Raw genomic sequence first — 12,829 nt, 5'->3', positions numbered from 1 at the left:
CATCCATACCTTGCAGTGATGGCCCGTAGCTTGGATTTCATACTAAGCAGAGTGAGTTACCTTGTTGTGTAATGTCCACTGTATGATTTGGGATATTTCATGGAGCACTGTTAGCAGCAAAGGATATTTTTCTTTTTTATGATGATTTGCAGAGCTCATGATCATCAGAACTTGCAAGTCACTTCAATATTAGTTACCTAGAGAGCTGCTTAGTGAGTGCATTCTAACAGAGATTCTGATGTATGTGCTGTGGTTAACTGTTAACGCAGCTCTAGGCAGGCAAGAAAGAAGGTTTGTCAAATGCTCCTGAAGATTAAAATGTATGTTTCAATACTAACTGACTTTTTCATTTGAGTAACTATTTTAAAATTACTGTTTTGACGTTCTGGCTTGTGAAATGTATATTTCCAAGAGCTCTTACAATCTGCGTTAACTCTTTGATTGTAGTTTGTAGTACTACGCTTTGGGTAGGACAACTTGACAAAAGGACAACTCAGCAGGATGTTGGAAGTCTTTTGGAGGAGTTTGGCCCAATTGAATCAATAAATGTAAGTATAAATTGTGCAGTGCAAGCTACTTTGATATGCTTTGATTAAAAAATGTCTTTTCAGACTGTCTTAAGACAGCTTTATTTTTGAATACGTTCAAAAGAGTCAAGAGCTCTCATTTCCTGTATGATTGTGTTTTCTAACGTGTAAACTCAATTCATTTGGCCGCTTTGTAGAAAAACAAGAAGGCAGTTGCTTTAGTTTCTTGCCATTTAAAAATGCTCTTGGGGGTAATACAGATTATCCCATTTTCATAAAAATCATGCTTTCTCTGGAGAGAATTGAATGAGATAGGGCTGTTGAGGAGTTAGAGTTACATACTGTTCTGCTGAGTTCCTTGTCTGCTCCATTTTGATTATAGAAATGTGGACTCTCAGCTGGTGTTCTTGTTTCTTTTGCTTGTTTCTCTTCTGTCATTTTAGTCATAAACATGGAGAATTACTGTTATGCTTTGCTGTATTCAAGGGTATTTTTATATATAAATGATAGCTGTTCCAGTAGCCATAAAATTTCATTTAAACAAAAAGAAGGAACTGTAATTTTCTTCCTATTCCCAAATTTTGTAAAACAACATAGAAGTTTTTTCTCAAATGCATTACAAATAATAAAAATTATTACAACACTGCAGATAAAACTGAATGTGGAGGTGCAGCTGGCAGCTTGTGGTATATGGAATGAAGTGGGGTATTAGAGGGTCTTGTTTCTTCCAACAAAGTAACTAATTGCCAGACCACAGCTTTTACATGAGCACTACTGTGTAACAGTTTTAAAGGATTAAATATACAAGTCATTCATATTCTCACACAGAATGGAGTTTAAAAGGTTCCACTTAAGAAGTTGCTTTTAGTTTACTAGAAATTTGTATTTCCAAAAGATACTGGCTATCTTAACCTCTTAAACTAACATTCTCTTTCATACTTCCATAGCCCTTTTTGAAACAGCTGCTGGTGTTCCAGCTTAATGTAATTGAACACTTGTATGTTGTTTGTTACTTTATTCATGTGCTAGCAAAACCATTTTTTTTTTTTCTTAAAATACAAACAGATGATACCACCTAGAGGATGTGCCTATATCGTAATGGTTCACAGACAAGATGCTTACCGTGCCCTACAAAAACTGAGCCGAGGAAACTTCAAAGTCAATCAGAAGTCTATAAAGGTACTTCTTGGAAAATGTCAAGCTGTTCTAAAGTTACTGTAATTACTGTAATCCTTTTTCCATCTATTTTAGACTTATGGATATTTTAGACTTTTATGTATTCTGGATATGATACTGTGTAAATTTATGTGAACAGACCACTTTTTTCCTTGATAAGTATTCTTCCTGCTGTGTAATGGGACTAGTGGAACTTGTATCAGTTTCCTTGAATGATTGCCAGTAATTGTCTATTTAACCAACAAAAATGGTGTTCTTTTAGTCATCACAGTGGACTGTAACTATGTTTTTCATGTTGCTGGTTATTTGTCTTATAACCGAGTTTTATTATACATGATAATCCTACAAAGAGTACTAATAAAGAAGGAAGAATGCATTCATTAGTGAAGTTCTTCCTTTTGTAGAACATTGTATTCGAGTGTGACACTGTCCTCTGAAGGGAAATAGAATTAATCTTGGTGACTGGGGAACGTTTGAAGAAACTGCCTTTATACATTTTTACAAATTGTGTACAAAAGTCAAGCCAAGAAATAAGAACTAAGTCTACTTTTAAAAATCCCTCTTATTGCAGAGTTTGTAACTAACCTATTTTTCCTGCTGTTTCAATTAGAGTAGTCTTTTTACATTTTAGCATCAAATGATAGTGCTGTTTTGTAAGAACTAAATATTAAATCCATTAAAATGGGAACATTTTACTGACTACATGTATTTTTTCCCCCCAAGATTGCATGGGCTTTGAATAAAGGAATAAAGCCAGATTACAAGCAGTATTGGGATGTAGAATTAGGTGTTACTTATATACCATGGGACAAAGTGAAACCTGAAGATCTTGAAAGTTTCTGTGAAGGAGGAATGTTGGACAACGAAACTCTTAGTCCAGGTAAAGTATTGCTACATCTTTAAATACTTTTTAAAAGCTGTCCTTTGTGCTGGTGTACTGAAGTTGTTGTGGCTGACTGTTGTGACTCTGAGGTGCGTATAAAATCCTTGACATGGCTAAGTACTAGATTGGAGGGAGTTTGTAAGCAGTTAAGGACAGTCCCTTGTCAGGAGTTGTGCAGCTGTGTTACGGGAGGCAGGTCTAAAGCAGGTAGATACCAGCTGACCTGTCAGCTGTGCTGGTGTTTGCCCTGGATGGTAATGCGTGATGTGTGTTGTACTTGTTAGTCCCAGAGCCAGCTTGGCGTGTCCTGCTCCGCACCACCCCCTGCCGCCCCAGTTTGCGCAAGTCACCCCTAGCAAAGGAGCCTGCTTTTGGAGTACTTGTATAGCAGCTAGCCTGACAGCAACTTTATAATTTCTATTAAAAAAAAAAAAAAGTGCTTGTAGTTTTCACACTTGTGACATGTTCAGTCTCTTTAGCAAGTCTCGTATTTATAAGGACCTAATAGAATTCTTGTTATTTTGTGTGTAAGCAGTAAAAATATCAGGCTTCTATGGTTGTATTAAGACAATGACACCTGTTAGAATCAGCAGCTTCAAATAAATTACAGGCCTCAATATAGAGTTGCTAGTGTGCTGGCTGTTGTGATTTTAAAAATAATATTAAATGAATGCAGTACTTGATTGAAATTGCCTTTAAATTGGTACTCTGGACTACTGCGTTGGTTTTAACCATTGTGTGGTGTGCTGTCTAGTTATTATTTCCAGGTTTTGAAGTTCCGTCTAATTTGCCATAATTAGGTGGTGGTTATTCTGAGTAGTAGCAAAATACACAAAAATAAGTTGAATATGTATTTTAAATGGAAGTCTAATGAATGATAAACATAACCTCAATGTGTTCCAGTATTCTCAATGCTTTTCTCTTTCCCATAATGCCTCTTCACTGATCCCTTTTTTCTGCTTAGCTGTCTTTTCCCAGGAAGTTCTGACAAACAATAGGAGCCATAATTCTTCTGTAAAATGAGTTTAAAAGCTATATTTATGTTTCTCTATTTTACTGCCATTCTTTATTGTTGTATTCTCCTTTTCCTTGTTTAAGACTTGAAAATGTTGGGGTTTTTTTCAGAAATGACTTCTCCAATTAGTGAAAAAGCTGGCGCCTTCTTGCTTGAGAGCAGTGGCATGAAACTGTTGAAAGCTTGTGCCAAAACAGCCTTACTGTTTTTGTTACAGATAATGTGTTTCAGAGTCCTGGGCATGTAGAAATGCTGTCAGTGCAAAGATTTGTTAAATGACTAATGAAAAGAATAAATTTACTTGCTATGTTTCAGTGATTTGCTGTACTGTGTTTAAAGTAATTTGGAATTTTTGTCAGAAATATATTTAAATGCTTCTTAGCTCTGCGCTTCTTATTATCTGAATATTTTTAAATTATATCATTCTTGTAAACTTCACAAAGCACGATAGTTTTACATGGTGGTGCTTGACTACTTGTCCGCTTCTACTGAGCTGATACATGTATGTTTGGGTTCTTTTTGTATAGAGTGGAAGGGGATTCCCAAGAAATCTGAAAATGAAGTAGCTCAAAATGGAGGTGCAGAAGCTACACATAATGAACCGGTGTCACCTATACCTAAAGCTTTACCTGTTCCAATTCCCGTTCCCATGCCTGCACCAATAACAGTACCTCCTCCACAGGTGAGAGTTGCTTCTCATTTGCTCTGGATATATAAACAAAATTTTTCTGTAAATAATAATTCAGTATTGCAATACTTAAAGAGAGGGAGAAAATACGGTGAATGGTAACCACTTGATTTAGAGTGCGTGTGTTTGTCATCGTGTTGTCCCTGGGTAAAAATGCTCTTGTTAGCAGACTGGCTGTGCTGTCAATTTATAGATAGAAGATAACTTTCTGGTGCCATAAATTGATTATATATCTGAAATCCATTATTTGAGCTTCCTCAAGTAAGAGCAATACAGTCTCATAGAAGAACATTCCTTTTCTGCTAAGTTACAGTGGCAATGGAAGACTTGAAAAAAACCCTGAACCTATTAGGGTTTGGAGCATGTTTTGTGCCCAGCGGGAGCAAAGCATCTGGTTTGATTTCCCTGAAGAGAAATGTAGTTTGCATATACCAGAACGGCCCTGGGAACTGAGTCAGCACGTGGTTAGTGGGAACGATGGAGGATTTGCTCCAAAACCTTGTTGCTACTGTAATGCTAATGTAGACAGAGCATATGTGTGTCTGCCAGATCTTTATTTGAAGGATTTATAGGACTACTAATATCTGTTCTCTCAGTCCCAGATAAATTATTGCAGTAGATTCTTTTCATTAATGGGCTGAATTGCATCCTCTCAGTTTTATGATTGCATTTTTTTTTCCGTTTTCCTAATTAATTTTCCTCACACTTGGCTCAAATAAGCTGTAGACCTTCTACAAGAAGCATATTGCTTTCATGTTTGTTCATATTGTTTATACTCTCTTTGAACAGCCTTTGGGAATTCAATATTAAAATTTTATACTCTTCCTTTGTTATGATGATTCTTTACTCAAAACTGATATGGTATATTCATTTGCTAAAAGAACACTCTGAAATTTTACCATTAGTTTAAGTAGCGTGCAGTAATAATAATTGCTCCCTCTAGTGTTTTATAATCTGTATTTCTTTTAGCTTTACTTCTTGATAGACATGTTACTACTTTTATAGTAATAGATTCTTTCTTGTCACTGTTAAAATAGTAGTATACCTTCTCCCAAATGGGAGGAAGTGTGAGTAAAACTATTTTATATCTTGAGAAAATGTGATTTATGAACAACAAGATGGCAGACACTCAGGAAAGATCAAGAACTCAAATTATTTGAAGACATGTATAATTTGGCCAATAACGTGATTTGAGAACATAGTATGTTGAATTTTGTGTTGTTTTGACACGGAGTTCCTGAAATGCTATAAGGTATTATTAGTTAACAAACATGTGAGTCAAATTACTAATTTCAGAGAGTTTTAATAGCCATTAGCTATATTAAGTAGTAGTAATTTTGTTTGTTTTCCTTAAATCCATGCTGAAAAGAAAGTGTAAAGAAAAAAACCCAACCAATGTAGGAATATCTTGAGTGTGCTGATGGCTTGTTTCAGCCTCATCAGCTTCAGGTTTTTTACTATGGCAAAGAAACTTGTGTCTTCACAAAGATCAGAGAACTGTATTTAGTCTTCATCTTGGCTTTCACTATGAACTTTTTTATGCTGTCTTATAATTGACCAATTCAGTTGTTTTCTCTGGCCATAAAATTACAGTAGTTCAGTAATTTGTAAATAGTTCTTAAAACTTACAAATGAAGTTCAGCTGTGATGATGTTAGTGGTGTTAGTAGTAAAAGTAACAGGTTTTGTAATACGCAGATGTGACCTAATATGTAAAAGAAAAATCTCAGTATATTCCACTACTTTTGTTTAAATAACTTCAGAGAGTACCATTGCATTTTAATTAGCTGATGTATTTTTGTCCTCTGATAGAAGCAGAACTGCTTTCATTTGTATTTGGCTTCAGTGTTTGAGACTGTAAGAGGTGGGGGGGCAGTTGTTATGAGTGCTGGGCAGCTGCTGATGCTGTCCAGCCTGGAATGGGCATTGGTACAGCGATACCAAGTTGCTCGATCTGTCCATCTGACTGCTCCCCTGTTAGCTGTGGAAGGCACGCTGCGCATCCTGGTCCCTCTGACTGGAGAAGCGGGTTTGATGCGTGTGTTATGTCAGAACAGGCTTTATGCATTGTCCTGATTCAGGCTGCAGTGATCAAGCATAGGGCTGCCTGATAGATAACGCCAAACAGCTTTGACTGCATGATTTCCATAACTTACTCTCTTTTCTCACTTCCTGACCTTCCTTTTTGTTGTGCTTTCTCTTCCTTTTCTCCATTCAAATCTCCTCCCAAGTAACTGTCTCCTAATTATTTTTTTCCATGTTGGTCCCAGTTTTGCTGCATCCCTACCCAGATCTGCTGTTATGATACGATTACCTAAGTAATATTGTCCTTATACGGTATTCCTGGATATGGTTACTTACGCACTGTTGGCCTCACAAGGAAGGTCCTTTTCCCCGTAAGATCCCTAGGGCTCCTTTCTGGTTATCTGTGAAGTTTGGCTATTGTTCATGAAGTACCCTGTTAACCATCTGTAAAATCCAGCCATCCCTTATGCCACTATCTGCAACTTGTCAGCTTCTCACATTGTTATCTGTCATGTCTGGCAGTTCCTTGTGTGGCATCCAATAGCTTCACGTGCCCTTAATGCCCCTTCTCATGAAGCTTAACTTCAGGCCAGGGCCCAGTCAGCAGCTTTGTGATCTGCCCACAGCCCTAACAATCCCACGCTTAAAGGTAGGATGGGAAGGAGCTGCATCACTCCTTTCTCTGGTAGAGCCTGAATGGGCCTTCTGTGCTACCCCCCTGCAAGGGCTGGACGTGTAGGGATGGAGCCCTGCTCTGCTGTAAGAGGTGTAACTGACTGCGGACTGACTTCCTGTTATTGCCAGTATCACCTTGACTCATGAATGCAACCTCTGTGTAGTAAGGCACTTAAAATCAATAACGTCCTCCTGAGAGCGATAGCCTGCCTAGGTAAGTCTGGTTCTTTGGCCTCAATAGCGCACAAAGTGTCTTCTGAGCCACAGGGTCCTGGGTTGTTGGCAAAATAGGTGGAATACTTCTGTTGTGTTGTGCCGCTGGAGTGAGCCCTTTTCTTGCCTATAGATTCAGATCTCTGAGCTGTTGCTGAATCTGGTCCCACTCCTGCAGGTCTGAGTAACCCACCTCAGTGGTCCGCTCTGAGGGTAGGTCTGTGTTTATTTTTAAGTCATATTGTGGTATCAAAGATCAACTTAAGTCTATTTCTTGGTTATTGAGAATTAATTCCAGTTAATAGCACTTGGGATATCACTTGTGTTGCGCGTTCATTGACAAGGTTTTGGGCAATTGGTGTTCCGTTCTCCTGGCAAAGCTTGGTGTTACCTTACCAAAACTGCCATTCTTTTGTAGTGAATGATGGCTCAGGCTTTGCCAGGGGTTATACATTGAAGTCCAGGGGGTTTGCTGTGGCCACCCTTTTTGTAAGTTTCCCGATCCAACCCAAAATCCCATTTCTTCATTTAATGGGTTTTCGGCCAGAAACCAGAGTCCAAGTTGAGTGTGTACCTCCCAAATTTCCTGATGTATTTCTCAATCCCACATGCTCCTTCTCCCTATAACTAGATGTGGGAGTTGTGCATTGGTCCTATATCCATCCCGTACCCTTCCTATTGAAACTGGCAGACTCCTCCTTTGCAGTCTTCCTGCTGGAGACCCCAGGTGCGCTTAAGTATGTATTTGTATTAAGTATGTACAGGAGCACTGTAGGTAGACAGTTTAGTTCACAGGGCCAATGATTCTCCTTCAAGTCGCAATTGGAGAGGTGTGCAGTAAGAAATAATTGTACCTAGACACAGGCCAAACCCCAAGGCATGTTCATTGAGATGCACCTGGTAGTCTGCATTACAGTTATTGGAGAGGTTAGTTATTCCAGTTTCCAATGTTGCTAGTAAAATACCAAGTTTTCCTAATATCTGTTCCCCCATTAATACGGGATCTCTCCAGTAACATTTCTGTTACCTGGATAAAACAAACTCATTAGCTATTATTCTGAAACTGTTCACCAGTCCTCTGTGTGTGTTATCTGTCAATGTTTATTAGTCATTGGTTCCATCTCTTTAACAAATAGAGAAACTTTATACTTCAAATTGTATTTTAAATTAGATGTTGTGATGTTTGTGCACAGATTTTTATTGCCTTTTTTCTTTCTGCTTAAAGGAAAGATTTTAATGTGTTACTTACAAGTATGTATCAGAGGGTTAACTTTTTAGAAAAAATTAAGTACGGCAGTTAAGCTTGTATAATTAGGGATGAATATCCTCTAATATGTATCTAAATCATCTTCCTTTGATGTTACTTCTAGTTCCATCATAACGTTTTACTATTCATTATACCTTCTCAAGCCATTGCGTAGACATGCTTTATCCAGAGTTTTCTCAGCTTTTAACTACTTAGGGACTGACAGCACTTAGCAAGTTTTCCCTCTTTTTTACAACTTTTTGCCTTCGTGATACCCTTCCTCAATTCCCTCTGCTACGTGCACACTCTGTACATGAACACTTGCTTCACAGAACATTACTGCGATCAACAGATCTGTTGCTACGTCTAGCTGATTTTGTAAGTTGTTGTCCTTTGAAGGAGTGCCCTGTAAAACAAAAAAAAAGACCTACCGAGACTATTAGATTACTGTGGTTTTGGAGCACTTTTTCTAAAGCTTAAACTGTGATTAATGGAAACACCTCTAGGGTTACTCAAAGTTAATGTTCATCTAGGTAGTCTTGGCTTTATATGGTACTCCTAGATATGCTTACCTATGCACTGTTGGCCTTGCAAGGTCCTAGTCCCTGGAAGGTCCCCAGTGCTCCTTTCTGCTTCTCTCTGAAGTTTGGCTGTTGTGGATGTAAGGCCTCCTTAACTACCTGCAAAATCCAGCCATCCCTCATTTTGCCATCTGTAACTTGTGTCAGCTTCTCACATCGCTATCTGTCATGGCTGGCAATTTCTTGTGTCACGTCCAGTAGTTTCTCACATCCTGCTCAGTTAGCTTAACTTCAAGCCAGGACCTAATGAGCAGGTTATTATAAACTAATAAATAACCAATTTAAAACTAAACATTAAAAGTGATGGTCTAGGCTAAAGCCTATTGTAAGTAATAGATTTTGAAAATTCTAGTAGTACAAGGTTTAGTGTGCCTCAGCTTACTAACCTAGCCATTGATAAAGAACTTGGAACAGAAGTTCGAAGTGGTATCAGGTGCTTGGCAGCTTTAGCATCTTCTCCAGATCTAAGGAGAATATTTTGCTTACTTTGGTTTAATGCTACTTCTTTTAGTTATGAGAATAAAAGAGTACAGGCTTTTCCTTCTGTACTCCAGAAATAAAAAATGAGTTATAAGGGGTCTTGATGTAGTAGTTCTGAAATTTTGATGATCATGGAGGTGAGTCAGTTATGATCACTTGACTATACAGCTCTCCGTTGCTTTAATAAATCGATTTTAAATGCAGACCGTAATCAAAGATTAAACTCTTTTCCTTTTGATTCCCACACATTTAATGTAGTTTTTGTAGAAAGCTCATAAATACGAGTCTAAGGACCAACTTAATCAGTTTTCATTCAGAGCTTGATATAAATCAGAATTAAAAAAAATTAATAAGGAAACAGTAGTCACTCTAATATAATACACAAATTCAGGTAGTGAGAAAGAAAAGAGAAAATTTTTAATTGCTCTGAAGTTGTGTGCAGTATAGAGTGTCATGCAGGATGGTAAAATTAATTCTAACTACTGTGTAAAGGGTATATTTAGGTGAGTTATCAGCATGCATTAATATCAGTTTACCACAGAGAACAATTTTTTCTTTAAGAATGGAAGCAAACAAGATTAACGTTGATATTTTAAGTTGTAGGAATTATTTGACTGCTAGTTAGATCAGTTATTTAAGTCACCTTGTTGCAAAGTAATTAAAGGTAGCTTAAATTTTCTTGTTTTGTTGGATGAAGTACAGAAGACAGCAGTCCACAGCTGAACAACAAATAATCAATTCAGCCTTGAGGTAACGTGTTTTTCCCCTTCCCTTTTTCTTAGGTTCCACCACATCCATCAGGTCCTCCTGTGGTTGGTGCACTCCAACCACCTGCTTTCACAGCACCTTTAGGAATCCCACCTCCTGGATTTGCTCCTGGAGTGCCACCACCGCCGCCGCCTCCTTTTTTACGACCTGGTTTCAACCCAATGCATTTACCCCCAGGTATATTTATATATTTTCAGGAATACTAAGTCCTTTTTTTTTTTTTTCAACAGTATAGCAAAGAAAAGTGTCTGCATTATAAACTGCACAAGTATGTTTTGGTAAAGTGATACTCAGTGTTAATACATACTTTTTGATAGGCTTTCTTCCTCCTGGACCACCACCGCCTATAACTCCTCCAGTATCTGTTCCTCACACTCCGGCAGTAAACATCCCAAACTGTAAGTGTTTAAATCTTGGGCAAGCGGCAGTAGAAGGAAGGTATCGCGCAAGCAGAAAAGCTGACTTGTTTTAATATGTCAATGCATTGTTCCTTAGCTACAGCAACTGGTGTAAATGAAGACACTACAAAAGATTCATCTGTAGGAAATCCCATCCCGACAGTGGTTTCTGGATCCAGAGGGAATGCTGAAACAACCGATAGTTCCAAAATATATGGGACTGTTCCACCTCCTGTAGCACCTACTAATGTACCTGCTCCTGTCACCCAAGCTATTCCACTTCTCGGTAAGTTCCTTTTTGTATATATTCTGCAGTTTTATCGTGCCCTGAATTTAAAATATGTTTTTGATTTTGCTGCTTACTTACAGTTTGTGGGAAATTAAAGCAGCTTTTTTCTAAACTTGTTGAAATTTCTGCCTTTCTGTTGCTTTTAAATAATTTTTGAGGCTTGATTTTGCACCAAAGGAGCAGTACTTTTTTTATTATTGTTGAAGATCTGTTTTCTGAAGAAAGAAAAAAGCTGTGTCAGTTACAAATTCAGGACAGAACGAAATGCTATCTACTTTTAAGAAATTAAAGTTTAAACCATATAGAAAATTAACTTACAACAAAAATCTGTATGACATAAACTATATTTTAGACTCAACTATTACGTGTATAAAATTAACTTACCGAGAAACGATATTTTTTTAGTGTATTTTTTAAATCTGTGAAAATATGGTATGCTTTTTCCATATGGAATAAATTATTTGAATAAAATGAAAAAAAAACAAAAGCTTTTATTCAGCCCTGCAGTATTACAGGTTTTGAAACTTTAACAGCATGTTACCTTATTGAAATATTACAAATGGTATTTTGACTAGTAAAACCAAGCTAACTTTGGCTATCTTACATAAACGACTTTTTGCGATATGATATGAACTCAGTCAGATGTTTAAAGAGAGTCTATACTGTTTAATGTTACAGAGGTCTGTTAAATATTTATTTTAGGGTGGTCTTTTATGGGTCACTGTCAAGAATATACTCAAGAGACTTTTTTCCTACAAATTTTAATGAGATTATTACATTTATGGGATTTCAGACCTCTAAATGAGACCCTAACAAGTGAATGAAAAAGATAATTTTCAGTGTGTTTCTGCCCAGAACTTTACAGTGTATGCTGAAAAAAACCCCAGAGATTTGTCTACCTGAGAGCTTACTGCTCTGTTGGATTCGATGACTACATTTTCCAGCCATGACTAGTGATTTTTGGATCCTTCATGTTGGAAACTCGAAATGAGACCCTTTTAAAAGGCGTTTTCCAAAAAGTGGAGGGGTGCTTCTCTCTGAAAATCAGTCTGCTGCTAAAAATCCATCAAACCAGATATGCAAAGCCAGCAGCTAATTGTTTTAGAGTATCTCAGATACTTGGCAAACAGAGAAAAGCTTAAAAAAATTTGTGGTCACACCATGGATTGAGAGAATTTTGTAGTGATAAGGATTATCGGACTATACATTTAAGATATTCACATCTTAATCATGAAGTTACTTTATTACCTTTACAAAAAGTGTATTACCAGATTTTTGAAGTTTCATGTTACTATGTCTTTTACAGCATAACTTGAACTTTTTATTCCAAGCCCTTGGAATATATTAAATTACTCTGCAGTTTGCTGTATCGCTATGTGCATAAGAAAAAGGTTTTACAAAATTAAGATTGGAGAGAAGTAGATTACATACCCACATTAGATACTTCAACAGTAGCAGGTTTTATTCATACAAATTCAAGGAAACTGAATTTGATAAATCTGAAGATCAAGAACTTGCCTTTGTTTTTATGAAGTTGTTTACTAAATAGTTGAGGCAGATAAAGTTGTCCACGTGGTCAGAGTGACTTCTTTCAACGTTCAGTCTCATCAAGAAGGGGATAGGAGAGGTTTTTTTCTTTTGATGAGATTGCACGTGTGAGCTTACAGAGTAGTCCTGAAGTAATAGCGTAGAGATATGTGTGTTTACTTCCGTACTAGCATTTTATGTTGATGAGTATCTTATTTCAAGAAGTTATTTATAATCCCGGAGTTACGTAAAATTCTTCTATCCTGACATTTCGGAGGGAAGGGGGACTGTTCACAATCTGATATAAGATACAAGAAAACTAGTAGAAACAGATTTTAA

General features: G+C 37.2%; 1 protein-coding gene across 5 annotated transcripts in view; it reads left to right on the top strand.

Annotated features, from left to right (window-relative positions):
* SCAF4 (SR-related CTD associated factor 4) overlaps positions 1 to 12,829 on the top strand; it is a 47,974-nt gene that overhangs the window by 26,386 nt on the left and 8,759 nt on the right. For all 5 annotated transcript variants that reach the window (XM_075770609.1, XM_075770593.1, XM_075770614.1 and 2 more), the window contains 7 exons: positions 448 to 548; positions 1,593 to 1,706; positions 2,427 to 2,583; positions 4,129 to 4,283; positions 10,291 to 10,453; positions 10,594 to 10,674; positions 10,772 to 10,960. In XM_075770609.1, coding sequence (XP_075626724.1) covers positions 448 to 548; positions 1,593 to 1,706; positions 2,427 to 2,583; positions 4,129 to 4,283; positions 10,291 to 10,453; positions 10,594 to 10,674; positions 10,772 to 10,960 — 960 coding nt within the window. The remainder of the gene's footprint in view (positions 1 to 447; positions 549 to 1,592; positions 1,707 to 2,426; positions 2,584 to 4,128; positions 4,284 to 10,290; positions 10,454 to 10,593; positions 10,675 to 10,771; positions 10,961 to 12,829) is intronic.

This window comes from Balearica regulorum, chromosome 1 (assembly GCF_011004875.1).
Source record: "Balearica regulorum gibbericeps isolate bBalReg1 chromosome 1, bBalReg1.pri, whole genome shotgun sequence".
NCBI classification, from domain to species: domain Eukaryota; kingdom Metazoa; phylum Chordata; class Aves; order Gruiformes; family Gruidae; genus Balearica; species Balearica regulorum.
The sequence above is the reverse complement of the archived record's forward strand: the minus strand, read 5'-3'. Positions and strand labels throughout refer to the sequence as shown.